Below are 16,257 nucleotides of genomic sequence, written 5' to 3' on the forward strand. Positions count from 1 at the left end.
CAGTTTAGTGGATACCAGGGGAAAGGTGGGGTGGGGGCTGGGCACAAAGAGTGAAGTGGTGCACCTACAATATGACTGACAAACATTAATGTACAATTGAAATTTCACAAGATTGTAACCTATCAATAACTCAATAAAAAAAAATTTTTTTTAAATTTTTAAAAAAAGAAATATATAAAATTCAACTTTTTAGTGTGTTTTTTGGCAAATAAAATTTATTGAAGTGAAAAAAAATAAAAAAAACTGAAGGAATTCAGCAGCAGCAGACTAACTCCAGAAGAAATGTTAAAAGAAGATTTTCAAGGAGAAAAAAGTCATATAGGTCAGAAACTCATATCTACATAACAGAAAAAGGGCCTGTTTCATTGTCTTAAAGCTTCTTGAAAGTATGAACTTTGTCTTATTCATCAGGTATCCCCAGGGCTTAGCACAATGCCAGGCACACAACAGGTCCCGAAAGACCACTTGAATGAAAACATGAGCAAATGTTCTGGAGTGATCTTTTCACTAGGGTACATTCAGAGAACCCAAAGGTAGCTATGGAAACATGTCTATCCTAAATTAAATGGCAAGATAAGGTAGTGTTATATATCTATAAGCTTTTCTGTGTCTTCAAAACACATTAAAAGTCCCAGGCTAAAATTCAAAGTTTCATATTTACATGAATTCTCCCTTTCTTATAAGAACATCTTCATTTGCATAATTTCCCTGAAGGGTAAAATAGCCTCCCAAAATAATGTCAGGGAATGGTGAGCTTGAGGAATTACAAACTATTCCTATGGGAGAGTCTGCTAGACTTCTCCTTCCACCCATAGGTGGTAACTCTGATGTCAACAGCAGGTTGGAAGCCCAGGCAAGAACCATCCTCCATTTGGAATTGCCCCTGATTCAGCTCCTGGTTCACCCAGATATTGGAATGATATTATGTCCAAGGATCCAGAAGGTCCAAATGCTTCCTTACAAGTCACCTCTTCTCTCAAAGGGTTCCCAAGGTCCAAAGAAAAGCAGAGTTTTGCTTTATGAATAGCTACCTTCTGTAAACTCCATGCAGGGATGGGATGAAAAACAGGGTGAGAGCATGAAGCTTTGCTTATACCTGGTGACAGAAGTGAAGGGTCCTACCCACCCCTCTCCCTCATTCTCCCAAATCTCAATCTTGGGCCCAGCATTCTCATACTGCCTCATACCACATGCTCATCCTGAGAGAAGTAAGGAGAGGGAGAACTGAGGCTCTAACGTATCTATCCAGTTGTATGCTCAGGGAGAGGAAAAGAAGAGAGGGAGAGAGTGCTGGCCTTGGTCTGTGGCAGGAAGTAGAGCAATGCGACACATGGGTGTCAGCTCTAAGACATGGTGGCCCTGCCCACTAGTAAAATATGGCTCAATAAGTGTCCTGGGTTCGATAATTGTCCTATCAATCACGCTGGTAACTACTCCTCCTTTAGGAGAGAGGTAAAGGGTGGAAGAAGGGAGCAGGATAGTCCTGTAATCCTGAAGTAAAGAAGCTCAGTATGCAAAGTGGATTATGATCCCACTTGTGGGAAGGGCTGTGGAAGCTTCTCACCTGTTGAGGAAAATCTGTCCTTATAGGAAGGAATCTGTGCCTCCCTCCTAAAGGCCAAACTTTCTCTCAGCCCAGCTGGCTAAACACAGAGTTCCCCCAGTGATGCCAGGCTCTAAGTATTGCAGTAGTTCAACAGCATAGAAAGAACAGTCCCTGGGACAGAACTGTCTGCTCTCACCAAACTCTTTGATTAGATCTATGAAAAGACAAAGACACAATATGGGCAGTCCCCTCTCACAGTGACAGACATTTAGATTTAAAAACATAAGAAGCCAAGACATCAGCTAGGTCTTTTCAGTCCAACATTTACTTGGCCTAAATCGAAGATGTGAACTTCTGCACGCTGGTTTCACATTGCCTACTGGCATGTCACGGTGACTATTGGCATGGCAACGCAGCCCAAAGCTCAGGCGACACCTGACTGCAGATCACTGGGAAAGCATTTATAAGTGACCCGTGGCCTTTCGCTGCTGGGGAACTTCTTGGCACTGCATTCATTCCCAAGTGGCCATTAATTTAAAAATGAGGGAAAGGGAGTCTTAAAATGGGCATTGCTTTTGTCTTAAGATAGTCTTTTTTTCTCACTCATTCCTTTCAGTTTCCATTGCTTCTCCTCTCCAGGGCACCCTCTTGCCTCTCAATCTCAGAACCCCCTGAGCACCATGCTAGAGGCTCCCCATACATCAGTGGTTCTCAAAGTATGGTCCCTGGACTAGTAGCTTCAGCATCACTTGACAACTGATTAGAAATAAAATGCAAAAAAAAAAAAAGAAAAAAAAAGAAAAAAATATATAATGCAAACTCTCACACTCTACACCAGAACCACTGCATCAGAAACTGGGAGTGGAGCCTGGATTCTGAATTTTAACACGGCCTGCAGGAGATTCCGATGCATGCTCAAGTTTGAGAACCACTCTGCCACATATCATTTCATTCAAGGATTGCTGAAAGGTCAAGAATCATGAAAGGTAAGTATTATCTTTGTTTTGCAAATGAGGAAGCTGAGATTTCAAAATGAAAAAGTAACTGCCCAGCATCACCCAGTAGAAGGTGGGGTCTGGACCTTGACCATTCTACAGCCTCAGTTTCCCCCAGTCCTATGGCCTCTGGTTCTTCCTGGAAAACAAGGTAAGGTCAGCCTGGCTCAGAGACTTTGTACTCAATGTTCCCTCTACTTCAGTGGTTTAAAACCCAGCATGCTCAGGGGCTGGCACCGTGGCTGAGTGGTTAAGTTCGCATGCTCCGCTGCAGGCAGCCCAGTGTTTCATTGGTTCAAATCCTGGGTGCGGACATGGCACTGCTCATCAAACCACACTGAGGCAGCATCCCACATGCCATAACTAGAAGGACCCACAACGAAGAATATACAACTATGTAGTGGAGGGTTTGGGGGAGAAAAAGGAAAAAAGAAAATCTTTAAAAAAAAGAAAAACCCAGCATGCTCATTTGAATTTCCTGGGAAGCTTAGACATTAAAAGCAAAGCCAAGAGTGACGTCAGCATTATGGCAGAGTGAGTTGTTCCCTCTGCCTCTCTCCTCTAAGTTACAACCAAATGGACATTCATTAACCAACAGAGGATCCCCAGCACAACATAACAGTATGCCTGAGACATCCACACAGCTATACTTCTGGAGGTGGGTGCACTGGACCCCTGAGAAGCAGTGGAACTAAGGGAGTGGACCCCTCCCCTACACCAGTGACAGCAATCTAGGTCAGGGATCCTCACACAGCTGCTGGTGTGACTCTGAGTGGAGGTGGGGGCAGCCCAGCCCACACATGAATGCTTTTGGAGTAATAGTGTGGCCCATGGGTGCACCCACCCACTGTGGCAGCCCCACCCACATGAATGCTCCCCACCAAGTGGCGGTGGCTCAGCTCACACAAAGGCACACCATATGTCAAAGGCAGTGGCCCAGCCCCTGTGAAGGAGCCCTGCCCACCTAGCACAGCAGCCTGGCTAGACCTGTCCACCTAATGCAGTGGCCTGGCCTGCAGGAAGGTACCCCACTTGTGCCCTGTTTGCATGAGCACAACAGACCCACCAAGCACAGCTGCCTGGCCGCAACCCACCCACCAAGCACAGTGGCCCCACCTGTGTGAGCATGACCCACTGAGTGGCTGCAGCCAACCCTTGTTAATGCAGAGCAGTTCGACTAGCACAACTACAAGCAGAAAGGGTGGGAAGAGAAAACCTACCAGCAGTAGGGCTGAATACAAGTCCTATCCCCAGGACCCTGCCAGCTACAGTGACACCTGTGAGCACAGAACCCTTGACAGCAGTGCAACCAGCACTCCAAGAGAACCCAGGAACAGCAGCATAGGTAGTGCGTGGGACAGCCACATCAGAGTCCATGGAGAGACCGTGGAGGAACATGAGACCCAGGGGACCAGAACTGAAGTAACCAAAGCTGTACCCAAATAAGAAAAGGTGATTACTACCACAAATGCACCAGCAGAGGATCAATTCATCCAACACCATGAAGAACTACAGTAACACTGCAGAACAAAAGGAAAATGGCAACTCTCCAGAAACCAAACCTCAAATCACAGAAGACTACAATCTAACTGATAGAGAATGCAAAATAGCTATCATAAAGAAATTCAACAAGTTGCAAGAAAACTCAGATAGACAGTTCAACGAAATCAGGAATAAAATTAATGAGCAGAAGGAATACTTCACCAAAGAGATTGAAGCTCTAAAAAAAAACTAAAACAGAAATTCTGGATATGAGGGACACAATTAATGAGATAAAAAATAATGTAGAAAACATAAAAAATAGACTAGACTTTATGAAATTAGTGACCTTGCAGATAGAAACCTAGAAATGCTTCAGGTGGAGAAGGAGAGAGAACTAAGATTTTTTTTTTAAAATGAATAAATTCTTTGAGAAATATCCTGCTCAATTAGGAAAAGGAACCTAAGGATTATAGGTATCCCAGAGGAAGAAGAGAAGGAGAAAGGAGCAGAAAGCTGGTTCAAAGAAATAATAGCTGCAAAATCCCCAAACCTGGGGAAGGAACTGGACATACAAGCACATGAAGCCAACAGAACTCCTAATTACATCAATGCAAAAAGACCTTCTCCAAGGCATATAATAGTAAAACCAGCAAAAGTCAATGACAAGGAAAAAATATTAAGGAGAGCAAGAGAGAAGAAAATAACCCACAAGGGAACTACCATCAGACTTTCAGCAGATTTCTCAGCAGAAACCTTACAGGCTAGAAGAGAATGGAATGATAAATTCAAATCACTAAAAGACCAAAACTATCAGCCAAGAATACCCTATCCAGTGAAATTATCCTTCAGATATGACAGAGAAACAAAAGCTTTCCAAGATAACCGAAAGCTGAGGGAGCTCAGTACCACTAGACTTGCCTTACAGGAAATGATAAAGGAAGCCCTCCTACCTGAAACACAAAGGCAAAGGTTTACAAAGCTTTGAGCAAGGAGATAGACAAGGTCAGAAAATTGCAGCTCTCTAACAGAATAGGGTAACAAACAATTATAACATAAAAGATAAAGGGAAAGAAAGCATCAAAAATAACTATAAACACTTGAACTCAGTCACAAACTCACAACACAAAAAAGCATAATTTGTGACAACAGTTACACAGAAGGGGAACAGGGAAGGGATGGAACCTGCTTAGGATAATGGAGATAAGAGGCTATCAGAAAATAGACTATCTCATATATGAAATATTTAACACAAACCTCATGGTAACCATTAAGCAAAAAACCTGAGCAGAGTTAAAAATCATCAATAAAGAGAAAACTGAGAGAACATCATCACAGAAAACCACCAAACTGAAATGGCAATCAGAAATAAAGAGGAGGGGCCGGCCCAGTGATGTAGTGGTTAAGTACGCATGTTCTGCTTCGGCAGCCCGGGGTTTGCCGGTTCAGATCCCTGGTGCAGACATGGCACAGCTTGGCAAGCCATGCTGTGGCAGGCATCCCACATATAAAGTAGAGGAAGATGGGCACGGGTGTGAGCTCAGGGCCAGCCTTCCTCAGCAAAAAGAGGAGGATTGGCAGCAGATGTTAGCTCAGGGCTAATCTTCCTCAAAGAAAAAGAAATAAAGAAAGGGGAAAAGAAACAATGGAAATATAGAACAACTGGAAAACAAGAGATAAAATGGCAGTAATAAGCTCTCATATATCAATAACCACTGTAAATGTAAATGGATTGAATTCACCAATCAAAATACACAGAATGGCTGGATGGATTAAAAAACAAGACTCAACAATATGCTGCCTCCAGGAACACATCTCAGCTCTAAAGACAAACATGGGCTCAAGAGTGAAGGGATGGAAGATGATACTGCAAACAAATGACATGCAAAAGAAAGGAGGAGTAGCCATACTTATATCAGACAAAGCATACTGTAAGATAAAAAAATATAATGAGAGACAAAGAGGGGTAGTATACAATGGTAAAAAGGACACTCCAGCAAGAGGACATAACACTTATTAATATATATGCATCTAACACAGGAGCACCAAAGTTTATAAACCAAGTATTAAGAGATCTAAAGGGAGAAATTAACAGCAACACAAAAATAGTTGGGAACACCAACACCCCACTTACATCAATGTATAGATCATCCAGACAGAAAGTCAACAGGGAAACAGTGGCCTTAAATAACACTAGACCAGATGGACTTAATAGATATATATATAACACTCCATCCAAAAAGAGCAGAACATACATTCTTCTCAAGTGCACATGGAACATTCTCAAAGATAGACCATATGTTGGGAAGCAAGGCAAGCCTTGATAAATTTAAGAAGACTGAAATCATATCAAGCATCTTTTCTGACCACAATGCTATGAAACTGGAAATCAACTACAAGAAAAAAGCTGGGAAAGTCACAAATATGTGGAGTCCAAAATACGTGCTACTGAACAACAATTGGATCAATGAAGAAATAAAAGGAAACCTCAAAAAATGCCTGGAGACAAATGAAAATGAAAACACAACATACCAACTCTTATGAGATGCAGCAAAAGTAGTACTAAGAAGGAAATTTACAGCAATACAGGCCTACCTCAACAAACAAGAAAAATCTCAAATAAGTAATCTTAAACTACACACAACAGAACCAGAAAAAGAAGAACAAACAAAGCCCAAAGTCAGCAGAAGGAGGAAAATAATAAAAATTAGAGCAGAAATAAATGAAATAGAGACTTAAAAAAAATCATTGAAATTAAGACCTGATTCTTTGAGAAGATAAACAAAATTGACAAACCCTTGGCCAGACTCACTAAGAAAAAAAGAGACGGCACAAATAAATAAAATTAAAAATGAAAGAGGAGAAATTACAACAGATATGACAGAAATACAAAGGATTTTAGGAGAATACTATGAAAAATTATAGGCCATCAGATTGTGTAAACTAGAAGAAATGGATAAATTATTAGTGTCATACAACCTCCCAAAACTGAATCAAGAAGAAATAGAGAATCTGAATAGACCAACCACAAGTAAAGAGATAGAAACAGCAATCAAAAACCTCCCAAAAACAAAAGTCCAGGATCAAATGGCTTCTCTAGAGAATTCTACCAATCATCCAAAGAAGAGTTAATACCTATCCTTCTCAAACTATTCCAAAAAAATTAAAGAAGACAGAATGCTTCCTAACTCACTCTATAAGGCCAACATTACCCTGATACCAAAACCAGAGAAGGACAACACAAAGAAGGATAATTACAGGGCAATATTGGTGATGAACATAGATACAGAAATCCTCAACAAAATGTTGGCAAATCGAATACAGCAATATATTAAAAGGATCATACACCATGACTAAGTGGGATTTATACCAAGGATGCAGGGATGGTTCAACATCTGCAAATCAATCAATGTGATACACCACGTTAACAAAATGAGGAATAAATATCACACAATCATCTCAATAGATGCAGAGAAAGCATTTGGCAAGATCCAACATCGATTTATGACAAAAACTCTCAATAAAATGGGTAGAGAAGGAAAGCACCTCAACTTAATAAAGGCCATATATGACAAACCCACAGCCAACATCATACTCAATGGTGAAAATCTGAAAGCCCTGAGAACAGGAACAAGACAAGGGTGCCCACTCTTGCCACTCCTATTCAAAACAGTACTGGAAGTTTTACCAGAGCAATTAGGCAAAAAAAGAAATAAAAGGGATCCAAATTGCAAAGGAAGGAGTAAAACTCTCACCATTTGCAGATGACATGATTCTATACATAAAAAACCCTAAGGAATCCACCAGAAAACTATATAAATAATTAACAAATACAACAAAGTTTCAGGGACCAAATCAACATAAAAATCAGTTGCATTTCTATACATTAATAATGAACTGGCAGAAAGAGAAGTCAAGAATACAGTCCCATTTACAATCACAACAAAAAGAATAAAATATCCAGGAATAAATTTAACCAAGGAGGTGAAAACCTATACATCGAAAACTATAAGGCATTGTGGGGCCGGCCTGGTGGCGCAGCAGTTAAGTTCACACGTTGTGCTTCGGTGGCCTGGGGTTCGCCGGTTTGGATACCAGGCATGGACATGGCACCACTTGGCATGCCATGCTGTGTCAGGCGTCCCACGTATAAAGTAGAGGAATATGGGCATGGATGTTAGCTCAGGGCCAATCCTCCTCAGCAAAAAGAGGAGGATTGGCAGCAGTTAGCTCAGGGCTAATCTTCCTAAAAAAAAAAACTATAAGACATTATTAAAGAAATACAAGAAAACACAAAGAAATGGAAAGATATTCTATGCTCATGGATTGGATGAATTAAAAGAGCTAAAATGTCCATATTACCTAAAGCAATTGACAGATTCAGTGCAATGCCAATCAGAATTCCAATGATTCTTCACAGAAAGAGAACAAAGAATCCTAAAATTTATATGTAACAACAAAAGACTCTGAATAGCCAAAGCATCCCTGAGAAAAACGAACAAAGCTGGAGGTATCACAATCCCTGACTTCAAAACATATTACAAAACTATAGTAATCAAAAAAGCATGTTACTGGCACAAATACGGACACACAGATCAATGGAACAGAACTGAAAGCCCAGAAATAAGACCACACATCTATGGACAGCTAATCTTCGACAAATGCACCAAGAATATACAATGGAGAAAGGAAAGTCTTTTCAATAAACAGTGTTGGGGAAACTGGAGAGGCATGTGCCATGGAATGAAAGCAGACCATTGTCTTGTCTCATAGACAAAAATTAACTCAAAATGGATTAAAGACTTGAATGTAAGACCTGAAACCCTAAAACTCCTAGAAGAAAATATAGGCAGTACACTCTTTGACAGCAGTCTTAGGAGTATCTTTTCACATGCCATGTCTACTCAGGAATGGGAAATAAAAGAGAAAATAAACAAATGGGACTATATCAGACTAAAAAGCTTCTGCAAGGCAAAGGAAATCATGAACAAAATGAAAAGACAACCCACCAAGTGGAAGAAAATATTTGCAAATCATGTATCCAAGAAGGGATTAATTTCCAAAGTATATACAGAACTCATATAACTCAACAACAAAAACAACCCAACTAAAAAATGGGCAGAGGATATGAACAGACATTTTTCCAAAGAAGATATACAGACGGCCATCACATGTGAAAAGATGTTTAATATCACTAATTATTAGGGAAATGCAAATCAAAACCACAATGAGATATCACCTCACACCCATCAGAATGGCTATAATTAATGAGACAAAACATAACAAATGTTGGAGAGGATATGGAGAAAAGTGAATCCTCATATCTTGCTGGTGGGAATGCAAATGGGTGTAGCCACTATGGAAAACAGTATGGAGATTCCTCAAAAAATTAAAAATAGAAATACCATATGACTCAGCTATCCCACCACTGGGTATTTAACCAAAGAACATGAAATCAACAATTCAAAGAGATTTTTGCATCCCTCTGTTCATCACAGCATTGTTCACAATAACCAAAATGTGGAAGCAACCTAAGTACCCATCACTGAATGAATGGATAAAAAAGATGAGGTATATACATACAATGGAATACTACTCAGCCATAAAAAAGACAAAATTGTGACATTTGCAAAAACACAAATGGACCTTGAGGTATTATGCTGAGTGAAATAAGCCAGACAGAGAAAGACAAAGACCACGTGATTTCACTCACATGTGGAAGATAAACAAACACATGGACAAAGAGAACAGATTAGTGGTTACCAGAGGGGAAGAGGCTTGGGGGGTGGGCAAAAGGGGTAAAGGGGCACATATGTATGGCAACAGATAAAAACTAGACTACTGGTGGTGAGCATGACACAGTATATGCAGAAATTGATAAACAATAATGTACACCTGAAATTATACAATGTTATAAGCCAATATGATCTCAAAATACTTAAATACTTAAATAATTTTTAAAAATAAATAAATAAATTACTTACAAGGCCAAACAAACAAACCGACAACAACAAAATCCATTCTATTTTGAAGCACTTCAGACATACACAAATGTAGAGAACAGAATAGTCAGCTTCTATATGAAAGGAGAGCTTTTCAGAAAGACTATCTAATCCCCACCACAGACCACTTAAATCTGAGACTCGGGGTAGGGCTTGGTGATGCTCATGTCCTTGAGCTTTGAGAAACACTCTCTGGTGCATTTCTCCTCCAGATACCCGCTTGACTCAACCTCTCCTCACTTCTATCTCCACTTACATGTGACCTCCATGGAGGGGCTTTCCAAACTCCCTTATCTAAAAGACACCACATCGCCCCTGGCTACCCCTGCCACACCATCTCTGTGACTTTATCACACTTTACTTTCTTCACAGCATTTTTCACCTGGCATTTTCTTATATACTATGGGTTTATTCTCATCAGTGAATATGGTTCATTCTTCAAGAAGCTCACTCACTGAGGCAGCAGCTCCATCCTCTGTTCCCTGCTCATCCCATTGCCTGCGAGGGCATTAAGACATGGGAGGCACTTGATCAATATTTCCTGAAGGAATAAATGAATGATAGCAGTGCTGAGCTGAGATTTTAACCCAGGACTATTCACCTCAAAAACCCATGCTCTTCCCACAATACCACATGGCAGCTCTGGACTAGTTTTGCTTAGCTTCCAGAAAGAGAACAGGGGCTGGCCTGGTGGCGCAGTGATTAAGTGGGCATGTTCTGCTTCTTGGTGGCCCTGGGTTTGCTGGTTCGGATCCTGGGTGCGGACATGGCACCGCTTGGCAAAAGCCATGCTGTGGTAGGCGTCCCACATATAAAGTGGAGGAAGATGGGAATGGATGTTAGCTCAGGGCCAGTCTTCCTTGGCAAAAAGAGGAGGATTGGCAGTAGTTAGCTCAGGGCTAATCTTCCTCAAAAAAAAAAAACAAAAAAGAGAATATAGTTCTTGCCTTGAAACAAGCTGTATATTTGGTATTGAGTTTATCAAAGTAGTAGACTGGTTGATGTCTAGTTACTAGTTATGAGATCTTATGTGACTCACTTAACAACTCGGAGTCTTATTTCCATCTGTAAAATAGGAAATAACCCTGCACCTGCCTATCTTCCAGATTTGTTGAGAGGGATAAATGAAAACTTGTATGCGACAGCATTTTGTAAATTAACACACCATGTAAAGCTAAGTTATTACCGTTACAACCTGGGGAGGGAAAAAGAGAAGAAGAGAAGGAAACAGAGTAGGCAAAGAAAGTAGAATAAAGAAAACAAAGGAAAAAATGATGGTGTTGGACAGAATGGTTTTGATGAACCTTTCTAAGTTTAAATTTCTATCACTTAATAAAAAGAGAGAAAATGAAAAAGTATCAAAACATTATATATCAAAAGTAGCAATTTGTCCAAGAACAAGACCAGAATTGTGTCTACTAAGAAGAAGCCACAATATTTTTTTATTTTAAAATATAATTTACTTGTTACAATGAAAACTCTTTCAAGTGCCTCTACACTTATTTCAGTGGTTTCAAAACCTGAATAGTAACTTTGTTATATCATCATTTAGATCATGATCACAGCTCACTATGGCTTCTTAGCCAATCATAGATGACTACACATGATCCAGACACATAGTAGGTTATTTCTCAGGGAGCAGCCAGCCTGGTGGACTGGAATAGGCATAGTGTGGAACAAGCTGAATTCACTTGTGATGTAGAGCAGTGGTCAGAAGAAAAGATTGACTAACGAGATTAGATGGAATTCTCTTCCAGGGAGGAAGTAAAGGATGGGAGTCAACCTGGAAAGAAAATGAAGTTTTAGCAAAGTGGGTCAGAAAATGAGGTTTTAGCAAAATGCTGGATAATGCTAGAACCCACTGAGGGTTCTAGGAAAGGGCTTTTACTTGGATCCAACAGGGCTCTTTAACATTTTAGTAAAATGAAGACCAAAGTGACTATGGGGCAATGATACTCCATCCTAGCTGCTGAGGCTCCAGGGCACACCTACGGGAATCTTATGGCCCTCCAAATTTATCAAAGTTCTCTGGGAGCACTTGTAACTTACATCAGTGTACCATGCCTACCTTCATTCCCAGAACAGGTCGAAATGAGTCCTGTCTTACAGTAGGATTCACAGGGAGAAGAACTATTCAGAATACCACTCACATCCTCCCCACAAGAGGGAGGTGGGCCCTGCTACAGAACAATACACAATGGAAACAACACACAACGCACAATACAAAGCAGGTCACTCTGTGTTGGCTCACAGGCAGTGGATGTTGTGGGACAAAAGGCACAAAAGCAAAACAGCACAGGCCAATGCAGGGAGGGAGGTGGAGTGGTCTGGGTTGTATGGATGATGTTGTAAGGAGATGTATGGATGAGTCATGGGAGCTAAAGCTGGAAATGTGAGTTGGGACCAAACTAGTTCTGTGGAGCCCACCTGGCAGCATTTGCCTTCTTTCAGAGAGACAACGCAGGAGCGTGTTTACGGCACAGGTCTGGCGCTGGGCAGCTGAGTCCCGATCCCAGTTTGAATCTTGAGCTATCAACGTAACCTTTCCATATATTCCTTTCCACATAGGTACAAAGGTAGTAATCATATCGTAGTACCTTACATGAGGGTTCATGTGAGGGTTGAGTAAGTCAGCACCTGCAAAGCACTTAGTGTCTGGAACATAAGAAAGCACAAAATGAGCTCGCTGTTACAAAGGTTATTATTATTAGTTCTGCAATCAACAGTGCACTGAAAGGAGAGCAGTAAGATCACAGCCTCTCTTTCAGGTGCTTGATCTGTAATGTGTAGGATGGAAGGGATCAGAGAGGGGTACGGGACACTACTTAAGAGGTCACTGCAATTCTGGTGAGAGGTGACACCTAAAGTGACAAACATAAAGGAAAGAAGGGGAAGGGAAGCAGCCAGATGGCAGACATGTCTGAGCGGTCCAACTGACAAAACTAGGCAAGTGCCTGGAGGCGGCAGATAAGGAAAATGAAATGGACAGAGAGAAGATAAAAGGATTTTGTCTGAAAACAAGTGCATTTTTTGCACCAAGGTAACCGTTGCAATTACACGAGGAAATTAATTCTGCCTGCTCCACACTGTGAGCCTCTTGTTCATCTTGTGATACCCAATGGCCCTGGACATTCAGAGCTCCTCCCTGCTCTAACCCTGTAATACTCTGGTCCTCTGCCAGGAAACCTCAACTGCACTTACCTCGCCTAAAGGTCACTTTTAACCTATTTGCCATACAACTACTACCACACAGAGCAACTGATGACAGGGCTCAGGTGCAATGCGATCCTTCCACCTAGATGGCTACCCAGTTCCAAAGGACTCCGAGAACACCCCGGGTCTTGCTTAATAACCAACTCCATTCCTCCTCTGTTTTCTCCCTGAAGCTTCGGACTAAAGTTATCAAGCGCAGCTTACAAGGAAGGGGCAGCAGCCAAAAGCAGCCAGTCACCAAAATGACTAGAGATGATAGTAGGTCCCTCTCGCCACACGCCTGTCCACACACACTAGCCACCGTGTTCATCCAGTCTCTGAGAAGTCCAGCCTCTTTTCCACCTATGTTCAAACCCGAGGATACTGCCCCCGCCCCCAACACACACACCATTGGCACCCACCCGGGAGGCTGATCCATGTCTCCCACGGGCAAGCGCGTGGGGCTAAGAATCAGCAGACCCACTTTCTAATTTTATCATTAACTTCTGAAAAACCACTTCCCCGTCGGGCCTCAGACCTGAGGCTGATTTCTGAAGCCCTTTCAGCCCCCCGCGATCTGCCCAGGGCTAAGTCAGACGGAGGCTTCGCCCCTGCTCTCGCTCCTCCCCGCAGCAGAAAGCCCGCCCCGGGCCTGACTTCCGCGGCTGCAGCCCCACCCTCCCGGCGGGGAGGTTGGCCCGGCTGACGGCAGCCCTGTGGGCCTCAGGCGGGCAGGCCGCTACCTGGTCCCGCAGCCGGTAGAAGCGAAGGCCCAAGGCCTCCATCAGCAGCTCCCAGTCGGCGCCGGCCAGCACGGGCTGCTTGAGCTCGGCGCAGGCCTCCCAGAACTGCTCCTCCGAGAACCCGCTGACCGCCCCGGCCATCCTTCCGCAGCCGCGGCTCCTTGGCCAGCAGGCTAGGCCGCCGACAGGCTCGGTACAGGTCCGGGGCCCGGGCGAGAGGGGCCAGCGTGATTGGCAGGGAACGGAGGAGTGATAGGAGAGGTGGCGGGACTTATGGGGAAAGAGGAGCCTAGAGGGAGGCAGAGCCGGGGAGGGGCGGGTCTAGAAAAGTGGGCGGGGCTGAGCGAGACACGGGGTGGATGGAAAAGAAGTTAAAACTAGTGAAAAATTGGACTTGATCTGGGAGAAGATGGAGGAGCTAGGGAAGTGGGAAGGCTTTTAGACCGACGGGAAAAAGAAAACACTAATGTGTTCTCAGAAACACCTCAGTTGCCCATCTCATACTCCTCCCCACCCACATACCTTCCAAACCTGCTTGGGTGTCTTTTTTCCCTTCTCTGAAGCAAGTAAGGAAGTTCTCTGAGCGCTTTGGCAGACTTAGGAGGTGAGATGGACAGAAATGCTTGAAACTCTCAGGGGCATATTTCACTATAATTTCTATTCGTTCTGTTATGCATTAAAAACATTATTCTGAGAAGGGGGTCCGTGGAATGCACCAGAAGCCCAAGGGGGTCCATGGCACAAACACAGTTAAGGAACCTAACGCATAATGGATCTACAGGGTAAGTTACCACCCTAGAGGGTGAAACATGATCTAAAAGATATCACGGTTTCCACCCAGGATTTCTGCAGCTTGCATAATTCAGATCTTTGCACAACTCAAGCATCTTTCTGTTCCCTCAGGCCCCTTGGGTATTACTGTATTTCCTACCAGCAGACTGTACTTGGCTTTGAATAATGTAGGTAGTGTAAACATCAAAACAACGTATCAGCACATGGATGCCAATAAACTCTGGAAACCCCTGTTTCCTGATCTGTAAAATGGGGTAAGAATTGTGCCACCAGTTAGAATGGAGGAGGTGACTACCTAAAATGAACATGGAACATGTTTGCGCAATGCCTATCAAAGTAAATGTTCACTAAAAATTTCCACTTGTTTTACATCACTATGTTGAAATGTTTCTCCTTCTGTACTTGAAAGAAAGCCCTGAAGTTGGTGGCAAACTCTATGTTTCTGCCAATTTCCAAGAAGAGAAATAAGATCAGACATGGCAGCATAGAGAAGTTACGTCTTTATCCAATCGAATGCTGGTTCGGTCTTGTTTTGTGAGGATGGGAGGAGGGAGGTGGTTTTTCCCTGGACTAAATGCACAAGAGATCAGAGACATACTTTCCTAATGTTTTTATAATGCCCTTTAAGTTCTCTCTTCTTTATAACAACAATGTTATATTTAAACTAAAATTCAATTGCTTAAAAAAAGCAATTTCATCAAATACCATTAGTTATGAAGTACTTTCCAATATCTTCAAGGAATCCCATTATGAAGGTGAGCTTTGATGAAGCTACACCTTTATCACTATATGGCAATAGATTAATGAAGATAAGAGTATAAATGACGTTATGCAAGATATAAGATATAAAGCAGGAAATTTAAATTGTATTTATTACATGTGTTTAAAAGTGTTTACCTACTAAATTCAGAAGGTAAGTAAATATATATTTAGGTATGTTGAGATTTATACCTGTGTTTACTTTATTACAGTTAATGAAGAAAGGATCATATTAGGAAATAGTTATTTTGTGCAATCTCAGAGGTCTAGAAAAGGCTTGGAATGAGGTCTAGAAAGGCGTGTTCTCCCTCAGCACCTGCCTATTGTAATAGGCCTCCCTGCTTCCTTTGTAAGAGACACTCTCTAGAGGAACTTCCAGCAGCACGACAGCTGAAGCTCCTGGCCTCAAACATAGAAATGCTAGAGAAAATATACCAAAGATAGTCTTAAATCTTTAGCTGAAAATAAAGAAAAGGTACGCTCCAGATTTCAGAAGGGGAAGAGAGAATCAAAGCTGGGAACACAAGCCCCCAGATGTCATTAGAAGGGACGACTACTTCCCACCCCACCCCCTCCACCCCATGTTTCTGTGTGGAGGAACTTCCTTCCTTTAGAGTAATGCTTCTGGCCTCACTCGTTCACTCACTCTTTCTCAGGAGAGGAGGGGTGATTTAAATGGTTGGTAAGTTTGGGAGAAGGGACTGCTAGGTGTGTCTAGATTAATCCTATCTGGCTCCTCCTTTTTGGCA

General features: G+C 42.3%; 1 protein-coding gene across 2 annotated transcripts in view; it reads right to left on the bottom strand.

Annotated features, from left to right (window-relative positions):
* LOC123275680 (phosphatidylcholine transfer protein-like) overlaps positions 1–14,252 on the bottom strand; it is a 37,972-nt gene extending 23,720 nt beyond the window's left edge. Inside the window, exon 1 of one of the 2 annotated variants that reach the window (XM_070482968.1) lies at positions 13,958–14,252. In XM_070482968.1, coding sequence (XP_070339069.1) covers positions 13,958–14,098 — 141 coding nt within the window. In that variant the 5' untranslated portion in view covers positions 14,099–14,252. The remainder of the gene's footprint in view (positions 1–13,957) is intronic. The other variant, XM_044745547.2, reaches the window with a different exon arrangement.
* Positions 14,253–16,257: the final 2,005 nt, after the last annotated feature.

This window comes from Equus asinus, chromosome 13 (assembly GCF_041296235.1).
Source record: "Equus asinus isolate D_3611 breed Donkey chromosome 13, EquAss-T2T_v2, whole genome shotgun sequence".
Taxonomy (NCBI): Eukaryota; Metazoa; Chordata; class Mammalia; order Perissodactyla; family Equidae; genus Equus; species Equus asinus.